Raw genomic sequence first — 27,585 nt, 5'->3', positions numbered from 1 at the left:
TTTGAAGTTAAGCACAAAGCTATACAATGGGCTATCTTGACTCTGCTCACCACGGGTATCAAAACTCGTTTTATAGCATTGTAAGTCCGTAGACATGCCGCTGAGCCACTAGAGGGGGCATATATTTAATACAAAATTTAAATGTTTAAATGTCTTCCCCTTTTTTTATGCGCTTTTTCATACAAAGCGACATGATCTTACGCATCATTCATTCATTGTGTTATTATCCTGTATGTATAACATCTGTGTGTCTATGTGTGCGCGTGCACCATAATATTATGGTGTATGCAAATAATAGTGTATGGTGGCACTCTGAAAGTCTTCTATGTTTCCTCTTATTATTGAAACAAAAGAGACCGTTTTCCATTAGGATATTGCGGCCAGAAGTTTTGGCTTCTTCATTTTCTTGATTAAAAATATCGCACTGTAACCAATCATTCTCAAATAACTTCTTTTATTGTAAATCATACTATAAGAGAACGCTTGCTTATATGATACGGGAAAAACGTTTTCATTACGTGATGTGCAACCCATAACTTCGCGAAATGTTTATCTTTTTGCATGTATAATTGCAATAGGATCATGATTTTCCCGTTTCGCCTCCGTTTCCCGTCATGGAGAACTTTATTTTTCTCCATTCTCAGGGTGCAGATATGAAGTCACGAATACGTCACACACTGATCTAATGCACTGGCGCCATGGAAAATGGGCTAGTGTTTCATAATAAAACGATTAAAAATTAGATTTTGTAACTATCTTTACCACGAATTTTAGTAATAGAACAATGAATACATGGCAGATTTGCTTCGAAAGCACTAATATTGAACAAAATAATTTTATATTTTCTATTATTAATTATTGGTTATACTTCATTAAAAATAATTGAGGATTTGGAAATAATTAAGCGGAGTTGCTTTATATCGAATATTATATAGGAAGGGTAAACAAACAAACAAACAAACACAAGACTTAAATTGTGAAATCGCTAAGTTAAGAAGAATAAACAGGTTACCGATTTTGTATCTATTCTACTTTTAAACGTTACTATGATCGAGTGGAATTTTATACTTATGTTAAATGTTTATGTTACGCCTGCACGTACATATACTAACCTAAAGCACTCTATAGACATGAGAAGTATATTTAACCTCACCATCTTTAAAGGTCAGCGATGACAGATAAGGTTTTAGGTACATTATTGTTAGATTTGTTTTTGAATTTCGTGCAAAGCTACACGAGGGCTAGCGCAGATAGCCCTCATTAATTTAGCAGTATAAGGCTAGAGGGAAGACAGCTAGCCATCATCACCCACCGCCAAGCCAACTCTTGAGCTACTCTTTTACCAACGAATAGTGGGATTCACCGTAACATTATAACACTCTCATGGCTGAAAGGGCGAACATGTTTGGTGCGACGGGAATTCGAACCCGTGACCCTCGGATTACGAGTTGACTGCCTTAATCACCTGGCCATGCCGAGCCCATTATTGTTAGAACCTAAAACGTAAACATGTTCTTATTTCTGTTTAAAACACAGTTTGTCTAATAAAAGATTCACCCCCCGCTAGTACAGCGGTATGTCTACGGATTTACAACACTAAAATTTAGGGTTCAATTCCCCTCAGTGGGTTCAGCAGATAGCCCGATGTGGTTTTGCCGTAACAAAACAATCACTAATAAGAGTTTACACTACAGTGAAAGTCCTATAATGGGTCCGGCATGGTCAGTTACTTAGGGCGCTCAACTTTTAATCTTAGGGTCGCGGGTTCGAACCTCCGTCACAATAAACATGTTTGCCCTTTCAGTTGTGGGGGCGTTATAAAGTAATGACCAATCATCCACTATTTGTTGGTAAAAGAGTAGCCCAAGAGTTGGCAGTGGGTGGTTATTAGTAAATTATAAATTTTGGAGAGCTAATGCAGATATTTCTCATATAGGTTTGCGCGTAATTCGAAACAAAGGTTCTATAACATATTTATGCGTGTTTGATTATGTTAAACTGAGGATGATATGTAGGCCTTTGAAATAAGAGTTAAATAGTTAATCAGCATAAAAACATTCAACCGCACTCTTATTAATAATTACTACTTTGATATATACAAAGGGTAAACGGATTACACTTACTTTATTCTGTATTTGTGCAGTAGTAATTACATTATTTTCAGAAAAATTATTTTTGTTAGGAATATTTAACTTTTTAAACGTTCACACATATAACCGTCTACTTGAAGACGATTAAACATAATTCAAGTTCATTGCAAATCCAGCTTGTATGCCCTTACTACAAATCTATAAACGTAGACATAGCAAAGTAGTTGCCCACGCATTATGGTAATTTGGTCTTAATTAAACACCCATATTTAGAATACGTTGAAATACAACGAGTACACCCAATACCAGGATGAAGAAAGAGGAAATAGTTACCTGTTGCCATGGGTAGTTAGTTAGGGGTAACCTTGAAAATACTGAAATTAAAACGAAGATATAAAAGTCAATGAATTTTCTAGTTGCAGCTTTGAAAAAAGCTGGTATACAGTTAACAACACAAATGAGGACCACGAAACTGATCTGCTATTAAGTGAGCAAAGAAAATTGTACACACAGCTTAATACAACTTGATGCGGAACAGCATCAAGTTGTAAAAATAAACACGAGTAATTTAGTAATTTAAACACTATTTTTATACATGAGGATGCGAAAGAGAAATGTTAAGAACAAAAGACGAAATTTAATAATTGAACTCAAGCTTTTCGCGCCTACAACGTAGCCGTATATTTTTCTTGTTTCTTGTGTTGTTAGACACGATTTTTGAAGATTATTTACAGAGATCGAAATTTTATGTTTCCAATAAATATTAAAACTTATATATATATGTGGACAGGGAAATAATATATCACATTAAATTTACTGTTAACATTATTTAGTGTATCTCTTACCAGTCTGTAGCCAGTAGATTCATGAGTAGTCTTGTCACGAAGAAGCAATATACAGTCATGTGAAGACGTTAGGACACCCTATGAAAGCCTGTGCATTTTTATAACATTTTTGGATAAATGGATATTTAATCTCAATTGTAACAATACTGAGAAATTAAAGTAATATAACTAAACAAGTAAAACTGAAGAAAAGACTTTTCAAGATCTTCTGTAAAATGTAATTCTACAGAAATGCATATTCTAATTGAAGAAAACGTTAGGACACACCCACATTTATACCCACTCAAAAGGGCTCAACTCACACACAGGTGTATCACACCAGGTGCATGTGATTAAAAGATCGTTACTCAGCATTGTGAATGAGGCCTGCACTATTTAAACCTCATACATTTAGTTTGGTGTGCTCCTGACTGTTGAAGTGAGAGTGAGCACCATGGTGAGAGCCTTCAGAAAGAAAATTGTAGCAGCTTATGAGTCTGGTAAGGGAGTTAAAAAGATCCCAAAAGATTTTGAAATCAGCCATTCCACTGTCCGGAAAATAGTCAACAAGTGGAGGGCTTTCAAAACAACTGCCATCATGCCCAGGTCTGGTCGTCCAAGCAAGTTCACCCCGAGAGCAGACCGCAAGATGCTAAAAGAGGTCTCCAAACACCCTAGCATGTCATCACGGGATCTACAGCAGACTCTGGCTACTGTTGATGTGAAAGTGCACGCCTCTACAATCAGAAAGAGATTGCACAAGTTTAACTTGCATGGGAGGTATGCAAGGAGGAAACCTTTGATCTCTAAGAGAAACATCAAGGCCAGACTGAAGTTTGCCAGAGAGAATTTAGACAAAGGCTAGGACTTCTGGAATAATGTTCTTTGGACAGATGAGTCCAGAATTGAATTATTTGGACACCAGAACAGAGGACATGTTTGGCGTAAATCAAATACAGCATTACAGGAAAAGAACCTCATACCGACTGTGAAGCACGGTGGTGGAAGTGTCGTGATTTGAGGCTGCTTTGCTGCAGCAGGACCTGGACAGCTCACAATCATAGAATTCACCATGAATTCTACTATGTATTAGAGGGTGCTTGAGGATCATGTGAGACTATTTGTACGAAAATTAAAGCTGAAGCGGAACTGGGCCCTGCAACACGACAATGACCCAAAACATACCAGTAAATCCACCAAGGACTGGCTGAAAACTAAAAATGGATAGTCCTGAAATGGCTGAGTCAAAGCCCAGATCTTAATCCCAATGAGATGTTATAAGGTGACTTGAAACGGGCTGTAATGCAAAAAAACCCTCAAACATCTCACAGCTGAACGAATTCTGCATTGAGGAGTGGGGCAAACTTTCTTCAGACCGATGTAAGAGACTGGTAGATGGCTACAAGAAGTGTCTCACTGCAGTTATTTCAGCCAAAGGGGGTAACACTAGCTATTAGGAGGTAGGGTGTCCTAACTTTTTCCTCAGTTAGAATATGCATTTTTGTAGAACTACATTTACAGAAGATCTTGAAAAGTCTTTTTTCAGTTTTAATTGTTTACTTATATTCCTATAATTTCTCAGTGTTGTTGAAATTGAGATTAAATATCTATATATCTAAAAATGTTACAAAAATACACAGGCTTTCATAGGGTGTTCTAACTTTCTCATTGACTGTACATAGAAAACTACCAAGAAAATCCACCATGTAGTTACTTACCAGTTTTTTTATTTTTAAGAAGACGAAACCTCATGTCTAATCCTGCTGTTTACTGTCAAAGTTTGCTGGGTCAGTAGTTGTCTGTGCTAAGTCAACATTTTGAATCACCTGAAGAATCGTCACCTCATCAAACTTTGGGGTGACGATAGATATTTCAGGTGGAACAGCCTGGAGTGCTTATTCTTAAGGTGGTTCTAAGTAAAGACTGAAATATTCTAGGAATATTTTGTGTTTTGAAAATTTAGGAAAACGTTCTCAGGATAATTTTAGAAAATTTCAGACTTTTTTCACATGAATATCTTTTAACGATTTAACGTTAGTAGTCGAATTTCCAGATTGAAATAACGTTTGTTTCACGCAGGAATGATCACAAATGTTGTAACTATGCCTTTTCTTAGATCGTTTTCGAATGTCCGTCGCAAAGAAGCAAAAAAGCAGAAATCTACGAGGGAAACAATGATTAAGTATTTTGTTCAGATACTGTTTTTGAAACTTTGTGTTCTCATTTCGCATTATAATAAATATAGTGTATTTTTAAATGTTTTCTTTATAAATTTGGAACTTCTGTTAATTACGTGTCACGAATTATTGTGTTATCGATCTTTCATTTCCTGTAAACCTATTAATAAAATTTACGAAACACAATATTTAATATTTTGGAATTTTTTGTTACTCTAATTATACAGTTTATATTAATTGTGAGGCAGGGTGATGATTCTACAAGTGAAGTGTGCTGGTGTGACGACTCTTCAAGTGATCCAACATTTTGTTTTGATTCCTCGAGGTGCATCAAGAAACATCAATAATTTTTCATCTTTTAGAGATAATGTGATCGCGACGACCAAAGCCCCAGAAGAGGAGATCATTTGTCAAATACAGTTAAGAAATATTGCTCTATTACGACAATGTACATCCTCACTCTTTTTGTTCAACCTTTTCACCAAAATAACTCAAATATTCCACTTGTTCAGTACGATGAAAGAAATTATGACGTGACAAACATTTTGATATTTAGTATTTTCAACTTGAATGGTACTTTGTACAACACTATGAGATAAATGGCCAGGTTTGAGACTCCAAGGCTCATGAATAGCCATCACAAATTTGTAACTGTTGACCAGAAAGAGGAAAATTAGTTAGCAGCACTTACCAACTATACAAATATCCTTAAACGTTTGAAATTAACTCTAATGACTATAATGTCTCCAAGGCTGAAAATGCGAAGCGTGTTTAGCAGCATATCGAGGTTTGAACCTTAGACCTTCCCATCAGCTACTTGGGGTGCTAACCACTAGGCCACGTCTTCACACATGTTGAAACAAATGAAAATGTTCAGGATGCCGTGGGTGAGTCGCTGAGGAGACGAAAAAACACCATGCACCAAATATGCCGAACTTACTCTGACCATATGACCACAAGTTGTTGGAAACTCGCGTGAAGAAGTGGTATAGATTCCATTCTCCATTTGATATTGTTTCGTTTTTCAGTAATTTCATTGTTGCGCTTTTCATTGAAATATACATCAGCGTTTCCCAAACTTTTGTCCTTCACGTCCTATTATGTCCTGAATAAGTGAAAGAGTAAGTTAAATGACGAGATGTAAAACACGAACACACATTCCCTGAGAGAGGTGCTCACATTTTCGGAAAACCTGAAGTCTATAATTTCATATAAAAAGGGAGAGTAAAATTACCCACGTGCAATCTCTTATATTCAGCTTATTTTGTTGAATTTCAAGCAAAGCTACTCGAGGATTATGTGTGCTAGCTGTCCTTAATCTTGACGTGAGATAGACACGAGAGAAATAAACTATTCAACACAACTCACCGCTTACTCGTGGGTTACCTTGTAGAGGTTTTATAAATCACTTTATTTTAATGAGATAGAAGAGGAAGTAATTGTACATCACAAGGATATAAAAATCAAAACTAGTTTCTTCTTTCCAACGTAACATCAGTACGTCAAATATACACCTTAAAAACGTGGCCAATGTTTTAAGGACATGCTATATTGTATATTTCAAAATTTAAGAGATTCTGTATCTTTTAATTATCACTAATACAGGTCAATGAAAAATAACTTTTTAAACTTTTTCTCAACTTACCTGGAATATGCGAATCTTTACAGTATTGACCAACTAGGTGAACCAATATATAGGCTAGCCGACCCATCTAGTAGGCAAAAGAAAACCATTACTGAATTTTTATTATAGAATTGCATGCACTATTTTTATGTGGTATGCTGGACTGAAATATTTTGGATTAGATTTTAATATTTGATATAATTTCATAATAATGCGAAATGATTATATAAACTACTCCATGCTAAAATTAATATTCAGGAAATGTTGTGTAGTAATCAAGCGAATATATACAAGCAGAAGACATCGTATATATTTAATTGCCAATATAACTGGTTGGTTTAAGTTTCGCGTAAAACTGTATGAGGTCTATCTGCGTTAGCCGTCTCTAATTTAGAAGCGAAAGAGGGAAGGCAGCTAGTCATCACCACCCACCGCCAACTCTTGGGTTACTCTTTTACCAACGACTAGTGGGATTAACCGTAACATTATAATGTCATCCACGGCTAAAAGGCACTATGTTTGGTATATGACGGGGATTCGAACCTTCGACCCTCATATTGCAAGTCAACCTTTCTAACCACCTGGTCATGCCGAGCCCTGTTACAATAAATAGTTTAATTGATGTTACAATGTTATTTATTTGTGATTAGATTTCTTTTGTTACTGGAAGGTCTACGCTTACAAATTAATAAATAAATACAATACAGTTTCAAAATTCCGCAAGGCCTAGGATGGCCAGGTGGGTTAAGGCGTTCGACTCATAATCCGAAAGTCGCGGGTTCGAATCCTCGTCGAACCAAATATGCTCACCCTTTCAGCCGTGGGGGCGTTATAATGTGACGGTCAATCCCACTATTCGTTGATAAAAGAGTAGCCCAAGAGTTGGCGGTGGGTGGTGATAACTAGCTGCCTTCCACTGTCTTACACTGCTAAATTAGAAACGGCTAGCGCAGATAGCTCTTGAGTAGCGTTGCGTGAAATTCAAAACAAACCAAAGCTCCGCTTAAAATATTTTAATTACGTTTACAATAAGGTGAACCACCATCCAAAAATTTGTTTCTATAACTCGCAAAATCGAATCAAGAAGCGCAAGTGAGTAATCTAAACGTAACAGAATATGCGTAATGACTGCGAAAAGGAATCAAAGTTTGCGAAATTTAACTATGTTGTATATTAGTGTCTTCCAGACTACTAACCGCGAAACGGTCTTAGGTGAACCTCAGCGCATATATAAATATTAATTTCGTGACACCAGACAAAGGAATATTTTCAGGAAGAACTGTGTTTATTGCCGTAAATATGACTACACAACGTTGTTTATGAGCTGGAGATTATTTTGTCAGACTACAACTTGTTATGAAACTAAGGTTATTTGCAAGCGACTATTGTTCAAAATGTCTATTAAATCATTAGGTGTCTAAGGTCTTTGTAGGTATAAAGCTAAACATTTTGGGAACCCTTGATGACTCCTGATGAAGATACTTCATTGTATGCCATTGGAACCTGAAACTAATTAAAATTTATGTGGGTCAGCGGTATGTCTGCGGACTTATAACGCTAAAAACCGGGTTTCGATACCCGTGGTGGGCAGAGCACATATAGCCCATTGTGTAGCTTTGTGCCTAATTCAAAAACAACTAAAATTTATCTAATATATTTAAAGCCAGAGTTTTAACGATCAGAAACACAAGTGGAAAACTAATATTGCATGATACAGGGATTGCTAACTCCTATTACGTAATCTAATGGTTGTAAATATGAATGTTCGCAGATCAATATTTTTTATTCTGATTTTCTGTCTCTATTTTTGCAGGAACGACATAACTCCGTTTCGTAAATTAAACAGGTCTTCAACGTAACAAATAGAAAAGACTATTTGAAAAGGAAACGCTAACTCGTTTCACGTCAGGAAACTACCGGTTAGTTAACCCTAACGACATTGTTTCTAACCTTTGCCAGAATATTACCGAAAAAAACGCTTTTATTACTCATGCCCAAGACAACCTAAATCTTAATAGTGTCTGTAAAAAGAGGTCGCCCGTTGACTGAAAAAACGACGCGGAACACTGTATTTGTGTTCTGCCATGGTTGAAAGTGATTGGTGTTTCGTATACTACTAGTTTGTTTGCTTTCTTTTAGTTTTATGAGAGGGAGGTGGAAAGAAATGTAAAGAAAAAATATACGAATAATGCAATCCTGGATAATACAATTATTCGCGAGATATAGGTTAAATTATATCCCGAATCCAGTAGGTCATCTTCATCTAACTTATGTCTGGTGACACCTATATGGAAGTTAATCCGCATGTTAATCCCAAATAAACCTATATTTGGCTTTGGGTCATTAGGTTATCATCTTGGGTCATCGCCTCATTCCGGAAACTATGACCTCCTTTTATAAAATAAAAAGCTTGGTTGTGGCTGGACGTCGTACTTTTTTTTTCTTTGTCAGCATAAGGGATGAAGTTTACTTTCATTGAATGGAAAAAAATGGGTAAAAGGCAGAAACATGTAAATTCGAGTAAAAAACAAACAATACAACATAATAATGAAAAAAATTAAACGGAAGTCTCAAACACAACTAAAAAATATAGCATTACACAAGTTACGTTTCGAAGTGATTGTTAACAAATTACGTTTTGTTACCTTTTACCAAATTTTAGATGATCTAACCTAAATAATGCCTGAATACATTTATCAAAAGAAATGTAATCGTACAAATTAAGTCAAACGATTTCTTCGCTATCGAAAGTTAGAAATGACCACATACGATGGACAACACAACGGAAGATAGTACTCAATGAGACAAAATTTAGATATAGTAAAAACAAAAAATTTGATTTTCTAAGTTAAAATTAAAATCCTCATTTTCTGTATAATTGTTTTTGATATTAAATAATATTCTAAATGACAGTTTATATAAAGTATAAGAAATTTAGTGTGTGCTAACTTACTGCTAGCATTAAAAAACAAGTTAAACATATTTCTACTAGGTGGCGCGAGATACTATATTATGTGTAGACTGAAAGCATGATGCATATAATTAATTGTAGAAACCTTAGCAGACTAATATCCACAGTATATGTAAGCGCACCTTATTATAACTGTTACTAAGTAGTTTTATGCAATAATTTAATTAATGTGTATTGTTTCAGTTGCTACCAAGAAGGGCGGTTTAGAATGCAACATATGCAAATATTTAAAGGGAAGGATAGAACACGATGAAACCATGCAAGAATGCAATCATCACGATTCCACGAGAGGTAACGTTAACCGTTTTCCTGTAAATTTCGAATACCGTGTATGCGTAATTATCAAGTTTATAATTGCTGCGAATGTCATAAATAAGAACTTTGCACCTTGCAAAGTGAAAATAATGGGTTGAGCAGGTAATATTAACGATATGATTGTACAAGGGCGTGAAACAAAGTGGAAAAAGTGACAACAAATCATAGGTCTTGCACTGTTAATTCTGGATCACAGTGTAATAAGCGTGTTCTTTTTCACTAAAATTGAACGACACTCTCGGTGACTGGTTTGACCATGACTTTACACGGAAACGTGAAATGTGTATTATAGTAATTTGTTACAGAAAACAATGTGTAGTATAGCAATTCCTCATAGAAAGGCCCGGCATGACCAAGTGGTTAATTAAGGCTCTGGACTCGCAATTCGAAGGTCGTGGATTCGAATTCTCATTTCACCAAACATCATTGCGCTTTCAGCCGTGAGAGAGTTATAGAGTGACGGTCAATCCCACTATTTGTTGGTAAAAGAGTAGCCCATGAGTTGGTGGTGGGTTGTAATAACTAGCTCCCTTCCCTCTTTCACTTCTAAATTAGAGACGGTTAGCGCAGGGAGCCTTTGTATAGCTTTGCGCGAAATTAAAAAAACAACAATAAAAACTCATAAAAATTGCATAAAACTAATTCTTATGATAAAACAATGTGTATTATTGTAATACCTTGCAAAAACTGCGTATTATAGTAATTCTTCACAAAAGATAATAAGCAAACGTTTCAACATCAATGCGATGGTTATGTTTACCTGAGATTTTTTTTCTTTTTTCAATTTTATAAACTGAAAAGAACTTTGAAATAAGTTTGTTGTTTGGCAAAGGATTTATTTTAATTTGACCTGACGATTATTTAGTAATTTTTGCCAGCAATTCGTCTAAACTCCTACAATTTTCGACAAAACGCAACAGCGTTTTGAAACAATATCAACTTTTTAAATATGATGCCTAGATATTTTGGTTATATGTCCATAAAAACTGAGATATGTTGTAACAGAGCAATGGAGTTACTTTGGCTTTATATTGGAGGGAAGGAAAACATGAGGGAGGCAAAAAGCTAAATTGCGACGTAAAAAAAAACGTGACAATGGAAGTCGCAATGTAGGGAATTTAAAACTTAAAAAAAAAAGATCGTCTCAGATGAAATCTTACTGGGACAAAACTCTCCAAAGGTTCATCTACTGCCTCACATCATCCTGGTGTACACACCTGTGTGAAACCATGTATTTCAGTTTCTGCTAATACATTATTTAGCTAATTTGGTTTTATGACGTGAGAACTCAGATCTGCAATAAATATTGTTTGAAACAATCTAATTTAGTTTCTGCTCATATATAACTTACATAATTTGTATTATATGACCGTAAGTACTGAGATTTGTAGTATGCTGTTTCTCTTTTTTTAAAATTTCGCGCAAAGTTACTTGAGGGCTATCTGCGCTAGCCGTTCCTAATTTAGCAGTGTAAGACTAGAGGGAAGGCAGCTAGTCATCACCACCCACCTCCAACTCTTGGGCTAGTCTTTTACCAACGAATAGTGGGATTGATGGTCACATTATAACGCCCCTACGGCTGAAAGGGCGAGATCTGTAGTAAAACGGTATTTCACACAATCTAATCGATTTCTATGATCTGCAACAAGGGACGAGCAGTTTTTGAATTTATTATTTTAAGTGTAACCCAAAGTATCATTACTATTATTAGTCTTATGTAACGCGTTTTTTGTTTTGCTTTAGTTGTTGTTGTTTTTATTTTTAATTATTTGAATGCGACTTGGCATCATCGACCAGTATAAAAAAATATTGTTATAAGATAATTAATTTCGCTCACTTAACACCCAATCAACTTATCAAAGGGACAACTTTTTCACAGTCTGAAAAATACATATATCTGTGACATAACTATGATCTAAAACTATACATTTTGACCAAAGTTAAACAATCGATAATGCAGAGCCCATATATACTTATCTGCACAATTACATATCTCTCTTCTTCGACGAGTACTGTTTGTGGTGACACTAAAACTACGTAAGGGGCAAAATTAACTTCTTTTCTATATCTATACATATTTGTTCTTATGAAAGTAATAAGAATATTTTTCTTAAGGTAAAATACCTAAACAAAATACGTACATCAAAAATACAAACGAATGTTAATCAGTTTACCTTTTCTTCGTAATTCAGAAGATCCCATATGGGTATCGCACTTCCGGAGATCACTTCCAACATCAGTCCGAAAATCAATATTTTGGTTTGTAAAGCTACCATTTTAGAGTTATTTATTTATTATTTAGTTATTTAGTTGCTTGTTTTTCTCGTTGCCGAAACTTAATGCAAACGTAGTCAATATTTACAGGTCATACTACAACCTATTTGTAAATAATTTATTAAAATTGCTTCAGCAACTTTAAGATACGATGAAACTAAGACAAAAACAGATAAGAAGTTTAGAGATATTTTACAATAGGTATCTAGGACGTAGGCTTCACGTTATTGCTACGTATTTTTGTAAGACCAACCGATACTGAAACTAGTAAGTTTTGAATAATAAAAACTTCAAGCATATATAATTTAAATTCAGCTCATCAGCAAAATGACTACTGCGGTTACGTGTTCATTTGTACTTTAACAGCTGGTTATTAGTTGGATTGTAGCTACTGCATGTATTTATATTTGAAACGTGATGGCACGACACTATACAGGAAACAATTCAGATTGGATACCGAAGTTAAAGGGCGGATGGGGAGGTACTCGTGGGATACGAATACAACTTTGCATATCTTACTTCAATAACCACTGGGAAATACCGGTTTTTTTTAATACTCCTGTATAATAAAGCGGATTGGTAATCATCTAGTAACCTTTTATATAGAGAAACAGGTTCTTACGTGTAAATTGAACGCATGTTTTTGTTGCCGTTTTTTACACACATACTAACTTGCTTAGATGAACATAATCTGATGTTGAGAGGATCCATCAGAATAGTTTGTGTACGGAAACTACAGTAACATCTTTATATCAAATGGGTAGAAGAAAAGGCACTATTGACACAAATTCCTCATGCTATCTATGCAGTACAAACAGTTTCTTGGTTGCCTACTATTCTTCACAATTTTAGAAAACTGTTTCAAAATAGTAGTTGAATAAATACACACATAAACACAAATAAACAAAGAGAATAGACAGACAGATAGCTGGCAGGTTTTACGGTGACAAATACTTTGATGCATACAAGAGATGGCAGAGAGATAGAAGATGAAAATAAATAGATACAAAATCAAATAGACATACAAGTTTGATACATATGTATGTATACATGCATAGGCAGATAAAGATGGTAATAGGGTTAGCTCTCTGGTAGATCTCAGGATTTTTGAGCTGGCGAACTACATTCGATTCATACATTTAAGCTTTGGGCGCGTTTTGAAAGTGATAGTCAATTTCTTAGTGTGAATAGTGGATAATAGGGTGGTACCAATTGGTTTCCTTTCAACAGGTCGTTAGCTCATAATTAGAGACAGCGGAAGATAGCTTTAGTAACTTTGCTGTAAATACAAATATGAGTAATGATAGTTAAAGCAGATTTATGAGATAATTACTTCATTGTTGTGTCCATTTATTACATAAATGTACAGCTGAAATGAATTTTTACGTAACCAGAGGAGTTTAAAATACAATAAAACAAAAAAATTATATTACCAGAAGTGTTGCATCAATACTCAAACTAAAGAAAACAAAATCCAAATAAAATTTACATCTGATAATGACGAGCATACTCCATAAAACTTAAAGTAACACATTAAATTATACATAAATTTAATGGTAATATAAATTTCTTTTAAACATATGTAATAACTTATACTTGTATTCAGGGTTTCATTGTTAATTAATTAGTTGTTAAGATGTGGATCAAAAGTGATTTTTATGTTGTATTTTTTTACATAGTTGACAATAACAGGACCAAGATATCACTAACGGTTAATATTATAAAACAAATAATCACATTAATTGCTGGAAATCTAGAACTATTAATTTTTAATTTATTTAAAACATGCATTTTACTTTGCATTTTTTAAATTGTTTTTCCACCGAGAACTAAAAGATACAGTGAGAAAACAAGATGTGTGTGTGTGTGTGACAGAAATTAGCAAGTAAATAAATATTATCTTAAGTCTTCTAACAATCTAAATCTTGATATATCAGTAAGTGTTACAACATAATGGAATTCCTAAAGCTACGTTTAGGAGCAGAAAAAAAGAAAAGATGAGATCTAAGCCTAACCTGATGCGGAAAGACTATTCTGTTTATCTGATCCAGATGCATACATGAAAGGATGGGTTCGTTGACATGTGACTAATTCAAAGATGAAGATATGCAAGTTAAGCTAAAGCAAAGTATGTTTAATTTTTGAAGGAAGTTGTTTAGCAATAAAATTTGTATACATTAACGTTACAGATAAACAACTAAAAGCAACATCCGCAAACTATGAAATAAACAGATTTAAATAGTGCAGAAACATTATATACCTATGATAGAAACCTAGAATAAATCAAAGATTAATTAGATAACTGTTAACCCAGAATGGAGAAAGTTTGACACAAAACAGTAAACGTCTCAACTGTAAATTAAAAGGACATATTGCAGGGAACTGCAAGAAAAACTCTTGAATTTCTCAAGTGTTTAGTTAGAATGGCACAAAACACCCTCAGGATAGTTGTTTCAATTGCAACTTAGACGAATATACTGTCAGGAAAGAAGTTGTCATGAAGTTCCAGAGTGTTAGAAATAACCCTTAATATATTAATGTCTACCAATGAGAATTAGTTAAGCTAACAGAATAAGTTGTATTAGCAGAAATAAAACCTTTTTTATTACGTTTAACTGAATTTGTAATTTAATATTATTTACTGAATAATCCAAAGGAGTCTGTCTATTAATAGAAATCTTTACAGTAATATTTTGATTGCTTGAATTAATATTAAACTATTTACAAGTGTATAAGAAAACACATGATTCAAATAGTGGACATATTTTCATATACGTACTTAGCTCTTTTAAAAATAAATATAGATGTCATCATGGTTAATATTAATAATATTAATAGACGTTGGAGAAATTGATATCGGACAACACAGTGCCATTTGTTGACAGTATCTCATTTATTTGCAGCAGATCAAGAGGACATTAACCTCCAAGAAACAGGAGAGGCTGTCAGGGGTGCATGATTTAATTTTACAAATATTGTATTTAAAGGTAGACAAATTTTTGTCAAAGTGCATTTCGACCGTTTTGTATACATTTTTGTTCTAGTATAAAGCTGCGCAATGAGTCATGTGCATTGTGCTGACCGTGAAAAACCCCGATTATAGTCACAACCTTTAAGCATATACCAAGGGACGAAACTTTACATAATGAGCAACCTAATTCAAAAATGTGCTACTATAGATAAAAGTTGAATAACGTGTTAAATAATACGATCATTAAACCAAGTCGGCAAACAACCTGTAAGCATCTACCCACTGAAAACTTTTCCCTTAAAATTTAGGTCGAAACTCTGGTGACCAAGTCTGTTTTCTTTACTGTCACAGCTTTTTCACAGATATTTGTGTTTATATATTTTGATCACGTTGCAGACGCCTTGTCAATTGTGTCACCAACTTGGCAACTTATTAATTAAAATATACAAGAATTAAAAATATCCAAGAACCATGTAACCTATACACAATTAGTGGAATTTGAACTAGGAAATAGATTTTAAAAAGGCTAAAACAAAAAAGAGAAAAACAAGGTATTTTAAATGGACAGTATTTATTGTTTGCCATTTCCTAAACGCCTCTACGCTGAAGGACAAAGCAATCACGAGAAGAGTGTATACATCGTTTATGGATAGACAATTTATGACGTCATGGTGCTCAGTGGTGGCGTTGCCTATAGTCCTAAACTATCAGCTGCAAGTTGGTGCCTAGGTCACAAGTAAACCAGCAAGAACACGTGGCAATAGAGACAATAAATACTGGGTTGCGTAATAACCTCCATATTTATGTCCTGTTATCACATTAATAGTTAAATAAATTGTAAAATATTATTCTGATTTGCCTTCAGTATGTTTAATATTTTTGGGTAAACTAAATAATGTTCAAATTGGTTGGATTATTCCTAGTCAGGTAAACCAGTTTATGATTATGTGTTAAACACCACAATTTTCTAACATGCTAAACCGGCAAATATAACACACACACGTTCTCTCTTTCGTAAATATTTATGTGTTTTCCATGAACGACAAGAAATAAAACCAAATATTCTAATACAACATTAGCACGTTTTTTTTTATTATGTACAAACTAAGAATAAAGTGTTTGTTTTTTTAATTTCGCGCAAAGCTACATGAGGGTTATCTGAGCTAACCGTCCTTAATTTAGCAATCTAAGACTAGAGGGAAGGCAACTAGTCATCACCACCCACCGCCAACTCTTGGGGTACTCTTTTACCAACAAATAGTGGGAGTGACAGTCACATAATATCGCCCCCACGGCTGAAAAGGCGAGCATGTTTGGTGCGACAGGGATTCGAACCCGCCACCCTCAGATTACGAGTCGAACGCCTTAACCCACCTGGCCATGCCGGGCATAAAAATAAATGACTTTGTACAAAACTACGTTGTATTATTGATAGCCGAAAGCCATTAAATACTCGATATATTTATTTAATATTGTTTTTGCAGGGGATGAACATTATAAAACGTTAACTTTTTATGTATCTTTTTCACGTGCTTGATTGTTTATTGTTTTTTTTTTGTTATAAAAGAACACAAACTTGTTTAACTGTTTTAACTTACAAATAAATTTCAACGAATTTCTACAGTTTGCGTTTTTAAAAATCTTACCAAATCACTTTATATACAGAAAAGAAGTGACTATTTTAATTTCGGATCTAGAATATTTAAAACATTTCTTAGTTTTCAAAGACAATAATTTGAAATTTAATTATACTTGCATAAAAAGCGTGAAAATATCAACTCCATATAGTAATACGCGGTGTGAGTACTAATTAGCAAGGCGATCTACGAAGAGTAACTTCTTTTCCTTAGACTTAGTTTCTATTCATCTGATGAGAAGGTTTATTTATTTAGTTAGTTTATTTCTAAGTACAAAACTACACAATGCCCCGTCTGTGTTCTTTCCACCTAGACTTTGCGTTTTAAGTTTGTATATTTACCGCTGACCTACCGCGGGACAGGTTTCTGTACTTCTCCAGTTTATAATCGACATCAGAATGGCAATGAGTGCATTTTGTTTCAGAGAACAGCCTCAATTGGCTATCTGTGTTTACTGAGAGGAATGGAACCCCGGATTTTAGCGTTGTAAGCTCGTAAACTTATCGCTGAGACAACGAGACATTCAAGTAAACGTTCTTGCTGCCAGTGTTGTTTTATTAATGCAAAACCTACAGAGTGGACTATCTTCACTCTCCCTTCAACGGGGAATTGAACACTTAATTTTAGAGTTGTAAATCCATAAATTTATTGCTGACTCACCAGGGGAGCTCAAGCAAAAGCAGCCACAGCTAGTTGAGAAACTTTGTTTTCAAATATTAAACTTAGCAACGCTCCAACAAACAAAGACAGAATAATGTATTACATTTTTACACAGGGATTAAAGTTACGATGACGTTGAAAGTTGGAACACGGGACTGCGTTTTCTTCTCTTTAGCAGAAGGTATAAATGATACATTTTGTGAACAAACGTATTACATATCATACACTACAACTGCGTCGCTAAAATTGTAAATTTCTCCAAATCCAACCTTTGAAATACATTATAACACTAAACATCCTATAGAAACAGAAGGGGTTAGTTATACCAACCAATTTCTTGTCTCAACTGTGTATAGTTTCTGTCATATTATTTTATATTCTATCACTTGCATTACGCTATGTAACACAAACTTTGTTCCTGGATAGTATGTGTTATTTCTTAATTTGCTTATGTTGTAAAAGTATAGAAAGTGGCCGTTATTCCCTTCAAACCTCGCTTTTGTGACCTGGATAATGAAATTTAGAAATTAACCTATTCTATGTAAAAACGGGCAAATTTGCTTATATTTTCATTTACATAAGTTCTGAATAAAACAACATATGAATCAAGATTTACATGTATTTATACTAAAGTTATACAAAAAATGGACAGAAATGTTTAGAAGTGAGTAGTTTTTTGTAAATCGCTTTCACGTATCAGCCCCAAATATAGTCTCCCATCATGTTTTCGTTATATGCTCTCAAGTCACAAAAGCAAAGTTTGAAGAGAAAAATAGGTCTTTTCCATTTACTTTGGGCATAAGCAATTGGAAAATAACACTTTCTGCCCAGGAACAAGAAAAAGTAAAAGTTTTGTTACATAGTGTAACACAACAATCGTCCCCTCGTTCTCAGAACAAACTGCAAGTTAAAACAATTCAAACTCTTGTTTCTACTATAATTTTATCGTTTCTTTAAATACTTCCACTTAATGATCATCATATTACATACTTCCACTTAATGATCATCATATTACATACTTCCACTTAATGATCATCATATTACATACTTCCACTTAATGATCATCATATTACATACTTCCACTTAATGATCATCATATTACATACTTCCACTTAATGATTATCATATTACTTCCATGATTTCATATTACATACTTCCACTTAATGATCATCATATTACATACTTCCACTTAATGATTATCATATTACATACTTCCACTTAATGATCATCATATTACATACTTCCACTTAATGATCATCATATTACATACTTCCACTTAATGATCATCATATTACATACTTCCACTTAATGATCATCATATTACATACTTCCACTTAATGATTATCATATTACATACTTCCACTTAATGATCATCATATTACATACTTCCACTTAATGATCATCATATTACATACTTCCATTTAATGATCATCATATTACATACTTCCATTTAATGATCATCATATTACATACTTCCATTTAATGATCATCATATTACATACTTCCACTTAATGATCATCATATTACATACTTCCACTTATTACATATTCCACTTATTATCATATTACATACTTCCACTTAATGATCATCATATTACATACTTCCACTTAATGATCATCATATTACATACTTCCACTTAATGATCATCATATTACATACTTCCACTTAATGATCATCATATTACATACTTCCACTTAATGATCATCATATTACATACTTCCACTTAATGATCATCATATCCTGTTCTTCACTTTAGAGCATAAAAAATTATTTAGTTTTAAGTTCTATCAGTTTATTGCAAATCACAAAAGTTTCAACGTGAACAAACACTTGCTTGTTGCTGTTTACATTGCACATCCACTATATTAGTAGGTGTGAAACAGCAGAACTAAAAACAATAAATGCGGAAGATTAACGTCTTTGGTTGTTGTTTTTTTTTATATGGTGAATACAACAACTTTATGGCTGAAATTACATTTCGTAAGAATGTTTCTAAAATGTAAGTTGAAACTAGTTAAATGAATTACTGAATGTACTAACAGAGCTTAACTTTATTTTTCATGCATAAGTTCTATAAAAAAGAGAAAAGAGTTTGAAAGTGATTTCTTCTTCGGAAAACACTCTTAACATATCAGCCATTCTCTGTTTTGCGATTGCTACGCTATTGTTATTGTAACTTACTATTTTACGATATTTATCAAACTCATCTACACCCAAACGTATAAATTATAAATTCTGACCTGGGCTTGTTTTTCTCACCCGAGGTTTATCATGAACAATTTTGCTACTTTCGTGGCGTTTGTGGGTTAGTAGGTAGGGGTAACCGAATGTCCTACATTGTAACTAGTAAAAGATTTAAGTTAGAAAAACAAAACTTAGTTGAGGGAATAATTTCACTGTAAAGATCCATTATCTGCATGTTAGCATCCGTCACCTGGCCTGTTTACCGTAATTTTTGGTAAGAGTATGAAAAACACTTTGAAATGGAGCACATTTCCTTTCTTTAAAACTAATATACTTTTGGCTCTGAATCTCAAGAGACAAATAAATTAAATGAGTCAATTATTACGCTCTACGAAGCTTCGTTTGCAGTTAGCATCTAATAAGATCGTTAGAGATTTAATACAAATAATTAATTTACTTTTACTTTCTTCATATGAGTAACCTCAGCTAGTGTTTGTTCACTTACTAGCAATGTGTGTTGTAAAAGCAAAAAAAAAATTACGTAATACAATGAAATACGTGTGAATCCCGCTGATAACGAACAGTTACAAATAACTCATTAATTTTAGGATTAATGGTAAAAGAAAGTTACAAATTCGTTACCAGAAATAAACTAACACTGATGATGTATCATGAACAATAATAGTGTTTCACAGTAAGGATCGCAAGGAATTGCAAAAAGCCCTAATAATGGAATGTTCATGGAAAAAAAAAAGCACCTTAAACAGTAAAGATTTAGTTCAAATAACACTTTAAAACCTTTACTATCGACTGTTGAGACTGTACCCATATAGAAAGTACGCATGTTGGACTTATAAGGAAAAGAAAGTCCGCTCAAAACGGCCTGTTTGTAATTTTTCTTCCTCTCTTCCCAACCTACAACAAAAATAGCTTGGTGTTTCACGCCCAAATTTTTATGTACAATACTAAATAAGGTACTGCGAAGGTTGTGAGGGTATTGAAAAATTGATTTGTTTCTTCTATATTTTACGTAAGATAAAAACATAATAAATCTAAGGTAAACTATGTTATTACTCATTAAAGTCAGTTTTCTTACAAGCAAACAATGTTCCTTTAAAACACTAAAGCACGAGGTGAAATAGGAATTATCAGCCAATAATAGAATAATATTAGATGACTGTAACATGTAGATACTCAATGCTTTGTACACTCTACAATCGGTGTCTTTAGGGAGCCAACCCCTATATTAACGTATGAAGTGAAGGATTAAAAAAAATCAGTACACGTAATATAATATTATACACATTCATAGTAAAATTACTTTAAAAAACACGAAGATCTATCTAATGTGATGTTTTAGATGTACGTTTTATTTGACAAAGCTGCTTTTCTACTGCTAAAGGTTTACTGGGTGTTGTAATTTATTCTAGGCAAAAATTTGCTCATTAGATATAAATACTTACTATATTCTCAAACAAATCTCTATGAAAATCTCAGGCTGCAGCTTAACATTTTACATACCGATCTAATACGATCAAATAGTTAAGAGCTACAGTAAATCATTTATAAATCACATCAGCTAGTTACTGTGTTTATTATTAATGTTACAATGTATAAAGGTAAGACCACGTCACGTAATATTTTGCCCATAGTTAAACATAAAAAACGGCAGCAAACAATATAAATAAAAGAATCTGTAATTTAAAAACCTGCAAATAGTTACTGTAAAAAGTTAAGGAAACAAGATGAAGTAATTCTTGATGACGAGAAACGCAATTGAAATAAAAATGTAATTCAGAGCGACTGAAGATGACCTAGGAAGGTCGGAACTTGTTTTCTCCTTATCAATAAAAGTGTTAATACCCATACCAACCGTTCTGAGATACGTAAAGAAACAAGAGTTGAAATACTGTAAATTCAAACCAGAGATCTCTGTTTTAACTTCACAAAATAGGAGTTAGAGCAAATAATGTTTACATTATCTCAAGTCTTGTTTCGTTACTTTTTACGATCCTTATTTGCAGGTTTATAAATTCCCAGTTTTTATTTATCTTATAAAGTTATGATTGGTTAGCCGTCTTAAATCTTTATTGAAGACTTTTTCAAATTGAAAAAAAGACAAAAACAATTCCCTTAATTAACTGAGATAATGAGATAATAGTTCTTCGAATTTTTCTTTCTGCAATGCATTATGACAGCGCGTGTTTCTTTACTCCAATTTCAAGCACTGGTAGGTACAGTGTAATATTAAAATGTAAATGGTATAATTAAAATCACCCACTAAGGAAAAAGTTAATTATTATTATTGTTGACATCTATGTTTATATATCGGTCCTCTTCAAATTAAACTTTGTACTATTCTTTCCAACAACAATTACCTAACACTTTGTGGCTTTCTCTTAAAAAAAAAAAAGCCTATTTATAATCATTTGTTTTGCAGCAGATAAATATCGACTCGTCTTTTAATTATATTTTTTAGGACTGTCACTTCTTATTTCCACCTGGTACGTAATATACCTAAATCTAAATTTTAAACATTAGTGAAATATAATGAACTCGATGAGAAATGAAAAGAGATCCCTTGCTTCTAAGCCTTTTTTTTTCTTCTTCTAAACCAACGTGCACTAATTTTAAATTAATATACTTTCCATAGTGTACGACCTACATATTTTTCCATAAGTCGTGACACAAGATACATGTAATTAGCATTTCAATACATCCAATTGTTATGGGTAAGAGTCTTTACGTCCTTCTGAGAAGCAATAATCGAATATCAAGAAATAGGCTGTTTTGGGCTCCGTGATAACTGTCGTGCATGTCTTGTTTTTGTCAAAATCAGTCGAAAACTGGAATGTAGTCATCCGTGATTTTCTCTTTTGTTAATGATGATATCTTGACACGTGATCTTACCAACAGCTCAAAGCGTAAAATAAAATTCAAAAGTGAGAGATTATAACCATATCTTAATCTTAAAACCTGTTATACTTTTGAAAGCTAGAGACTTGGTTTAGCAAACAGAGAAAAATAGAAATAACGGACAGCGTACGTGAGGATTGCGTAGGAGTTACACGTGTTAACCAACTAGAGCCCCCTGGAGGAGATCCGGTAAATTCACTTAGGGATGTTGTTGGGGGTTAAAGATCAACCTTTTCATTCCAAGAATTTCGTGACTCACATTTTCACTGGGAAAAAACGTCTGCACCTAACGAGATGTTCAGTCAGTCATCTTTGAGATTGTAGATATACATGTATGGATATTTTCCTGTATTGTTTTTTTCAGTGTTAGATTTATTGTGTAATAAATCATGGGGAGGGGTATTTTGCGATTGTTGGCACAGACACACGACATTTATGCTATATATCTACGAATGATGTCATGTGCAGGAAATTCCCAATCCTAAGCAGTAATCATGCAAATAAAACATAAGAAAAAAAAAGAGTTAAAGTCTGAAACACTATACTCGTTATGAAGAAATGACAAAACACAGTACAATAACTTGTTAGTTTTTACCCATGTTATCCAACTTACAACACAAATAGGTGTGTATGAACACTCTAACAGATTCGTCCTGACGATCTTCTCAAAAAACCTAGAGCTGTAGAAATATGTGTACATTAATCACTAACTGACGATCTTCTAAAAAACCTAGAGCTGTAGAAACATGTGTACATTAATCACTAACTGACGATATTCTAAAAAACCTAGAGCTGTAGAAACATGTGTACATTAATCACTAACTGACGATATTCTAAAAAACTTAGAGCTGTAGAAACATGTGTACATTAATCACTAACTGATGACCTTCTAAAAAACCTAGAGCTGTAGAAACATGTGTACATTAATCACTAACTGACGATCTTCTAAAAAGAAACATGTGTACATTAATCACTATCTGATGACCTTCTAAAAAACCTAGAGCTGTAGAAACATGTGTACATTAATCACTAACTGACGATCTTTTAAAAAACCTAGAGCTGTAGGAACATGTGTACATTAATCACTAACTGATGACCTTCTAAAAAACCTAGAGCTGTAGAAACATGTGTACATTAATCACTAACTGACGATCTTTTAAAAAAAACATAGAGCTGTAGGAACATGTGTACATTAATCACTAACTAACGATCTTTTAAAAAAACATGTGTACATTAATAACTAACTGATGATCTTCTAAAAAACCTAGAGCTGTAGGAACATGTGTACATTAATCACTAACTGATGACCTTCTAAAAAACATAGAGCTGTAGGAACATGTGTACATTAATCACTAACTGATGACCTTCTAAAAAACCTAGAGCTGTAGGAACATGTGTACATTAATCACTAACTGATGACCTTCTAAAAAACCGAGGGCTACAAAAACATGTGTACATTAATCATCAAATTACTTCGAATTTAATACGACCTCTAATTTAAGAAGATCCCCACTTTTAAAAAGGGATTTTCAAGGAAAAACATTTGCGTGATAATTAGAGGAGTAAACATATTTTTAAAGAGTTTATTAACAAATCAAAAATGTTAATAATGTATTTGAAATGAAATATAATAAAAATGTATATAAAATATACAGGAAGTTAAAATTTTCATTACAGTAATGTTTCTTCCTGCTTTCTTTATTTAATTAGAATGTTACTCCGATGTTTCATCTGACTCACTGTTATATTTTAAAGTTTAAGCACCTTCATCGCTTGATTCACTACTGTCCCAAAGAATATCATCTGGTGTTCTATTTTCCGCATCTTCAAAATCTGATGCAATTTTTGACTAATTGTTGTCCTTCGCCGTGATTATAAACCTTCTCTTTTCATAAATTTTTCACACCAGCAACGACTAGTCTTGAAAGAAATATCACTATCTCGTGCACATTCTTTTGCTTTTAACATTAAGACTTCTCTCGTTACAGACACTCCTTTGTTTCGTAACTCTGTATGTGTGTGTGTTTTATTATAGCCAAGTCACATCGGGCTATCTGTTGAGTCCACCGAGGGGAATCGAACCCCCGATTTTAGCGTTGTAAATGCATACACTTACCGCTGTACCAGAGGAGGACCTGATTCTCTGAAATATGCTAAAACGACGGCATCAATATCATGATGTCTTCCTTTTCTTGGGCCAGAAAAATGACCCTTTTTACTTTTCTTGCAAGAAAACAACTTGATTTTCATACCACGCCAACGACATATATTTGCTTTTCTCACTGTATACTTTTATCAGCTGCACGATTCCCAATCAATTCGGCGCACAAAATAATTTTTCTTTTAAATTCAGTATCGTACGTAAAGCTCTTTTCCATGGGTAAAAAATGCAATAAAATTAAAAAGCACAATAAATAGCGTCTAAACAATAGGAAAGTCGGACAAAGACTGAGGATGGTAATACCTAACTACAACGCTAGAGGCGCTGACATCGGCAAATTTGACGTTTTGTACGTGTTTTTTTTTGTCTTTTTAAGCTAAGTTTTTTTTTAAAATACAGTACAATCTGTTTGTTAATGCAGGATTTTTCGAAAAATCTTTGTTGTTAGAGGGAAATGATGTTTTCGAGACTTTCGAAGAGCGAAACATAATACCTCGAATTTAAGGCGCACCCTAATTTTCTGTTCGGAAAAGTGTGAAAAAAGGTGACCTTAAATCGGAAGTAATACGGTGCTAATAAAAAAGTCACGTGATCCACTCTAATCGTAATCCTCAATTTTTAAATAATTTTATTTTAGTTTCTAAGATTTCGCAATTCAGTGATTATATTGCGTAGGTCGCCTCTAAGTGGATATTTAATACAGATCCTAAATAATAAGCAGCAATAGTTGAACAGAGTTTATAGAATAATAACTTTTGTCTAAAGTGCCTCCACACCCCAGTGACTGAGTTGTAAGTCTGAAAGCTTGTAAATATGTTTCTGGTACCCTTGGTGAGCACAAGGACATTATTTGTCCTTACATAAAGTGAGAGAAATATTTACAAGAGTCATTCTTTTTCTCACATAATTTAACACAAAATATCGTGAAATATCACCATACTTAACAGCATGGGATTAAAAATCTTCCGAAATCCTTTCTTCTAACATCGTGTCAATAGTGTTTACCAAAGTGTGAATATCTAATTAATGGGCCTCATTCGAAGGCCGAAGTTGTACAACTTACTGGCCAGATGCATTCCAAACACTATTAAACTAATCTGTTTTAGTTGGAACATACCAGCTTTTATACTCATAAATACAGTGTGTCCAAAAATGAAGATACCAAAAATAAAATTCAATAACTTTAGTGTTAATTGAGATAACAAAAAAACTGAAAATAAATACAAGTAGCAGCTTATAAGTTTTGTTTTGTTCTTAATCCGTGATGACGAGAAAACCTACTTATAAAGAAAATTATATATGTAAAAAACAGCTGGTATGTGTAGAGTAAGCACTATGTAGAGGAGCGAACAACGTTTCAACCTTCATTGATCGTAATATTCACAAAGAAAGAAAGAGGTAACTGACCGATAGCTGACCACATGTTTGAAGGCGGTTGTGTAATTGAGTGTAGGAATGTAGAGGGTGTGCTTAATGATGGATATATATATTAATATAGGTATAAAGGTGTTCCTTTGTATGAAGGTCGAAACGTTGTTCGCTCCTCTACATAGTGATTTCTCTACCATACCAGCTGTTTTTTACATATATAATTTGTTTTGTTCTTGTTTTTTTGATGAGAAAACCCACTTGTAGAGAAAAATATACATGTTAAAACGGCTGGTATGGGTAGAAAAATATTTTTATGTTCGCTCCTTTACATAAAAAAATTTTCTCTATCCATAAAAGCCGTTTTTACATATATATTCGACATCTTTTGAGTTTTCTTATATCAGTTGTATAGATCGGACAGTCATCTATCTATCTTCCTGTTTATCTTTCTACAGTGTGTGATATCGTTTGATATATTTGAAGTTACACTTCAAGTTTATTTCTACACTTAAACACTCTCTGCCTTTCTCATGTGTGCTTGTTTTTTATAATTGTATGTATTTGTCAAGCTTCACAACAGCGCATTCTTTATAATTTACTGTGTAGCTAGAATTGAGTAGATTCGTAGCACACATTAATAAGTATGAAAAAGAACGAACATTCATCACCTTACAAGCACACACACAAAACCATTCACGACACAAGTAACAAAATAAATCACATACCTTCAGTTTTGTCGCGATCTTCGTTCTTTCGTCTCGCATGCTACCTTTAATAACTACTAAAAGCCACAAAAAGATTACAATTTTAATAACGTATGTCTTTTTTTTTTAATTTCGGGAAAACCTAAAGTGTAATATTTAATGAAATTTCTATTGTTAGGAATTTTGTATACGATAGTGTAAAATTCAAAATCATAAGAAAGGATAAATTAATATGTAATTAGTTCGAATTACAGTGTAACATGGCATAAACATAAAATTAATATGTAATACATATAAACTTAATACGTGATATGTAAACAAAATAAACATACAATTTGTATACATTTAGAGAGTAATACAATGATGCAAAATTACCACATACACCTATGTGATATGTAGATATGTAATCCCAATAGGTTAACAAACAGTATTTAATTCATTTAAAATGTTAAATGTAGACGATTTTAACTGAAAATGTTTATTGTTAGATAATGAAAAACATTATCTAAAGATACGTAGTCAATATTCATGATAAATACTTAATGTCTGAGAAAAAAAATGTTCTAACAATTTAGTTATCTTTAGTATCGTAGTCAGAAATTTCTTCCAATATGTTATTTTTGTGCCTAATAGATTTATTCTATTGAAATCTGAAGTGTTCTCTAAATTACGTAATCATGATACTTTTGATGGTTTGACTAATCTC

General features: G+C 33.3%; 1 protein-coding gene and 1 long non-coding RNA gene across 3 annotated transcripts in view; one reads left to right on the top strand and one right to left on the bottom strand.

Moving 5' to 3' along the window:
* The window catches only part of Reg-5 (Rhythmically expressed gene 5), a 35,477-nt gene extending 8,528 nt beyond the window's left edge, over positions 1-26,949 (bottom strand). The window contains exons 1-2 of one of the 2 annotated variants that reach the window (XM_076451076.1): positions 26,901-26,949; positions 6,737-6,803 (exon numbers count right to left, since the gene is read on the bottom strand). In XM_076451076.1, coding sequence (XP_076307191.1) covers positions 6,737-6,803; positions 26,901-26,939 — 106 coding nt within the window. In that variant the 5' untranslated portion in view covers positions 26,940-26,949. Of the gene's footprint in view, positions 1-6,736; positions 6,804-12,175; positions 12,676-26,900 lie in introns of those variants that run through there. The other variant, XM_076451074.1, reaches the window with a different exon arrangement.
* LOC143223285 (uncharacterized) lies at positions 9,151-16,093 on the top strand. The gene is made up of 3 exons (XR_013012795.1): positions 9,151-9,225; positions 9,870-9,977; positions 15,179-16,093. It is a non-coding gene; the product is annotated as an uncharacterized LOC143223285 (long non-coding RNA).
* Positions 26,950-27,585: the final 636 nt, after the last annotated feature.

Source organism: Tachypleus tridentatus, chromosome 8 (genome assembly GCF_004210375.1).
Source record: "Tachypleus tridentatus isolate NWPU-2018 chromosome 8, ASM421037v1, whole genome shotgun sequence".
In the NCBI taxonomy this organism is placed as follows: Eukaryota; Metazoa; Arthropoda; class Merostomata; order Xiphosura; family Limulidae; genus Tachypleus; species Tachypleus tridentatus.
This window is presented reverse-complemented; position numbering and strand designations above follow the sequence as displayed.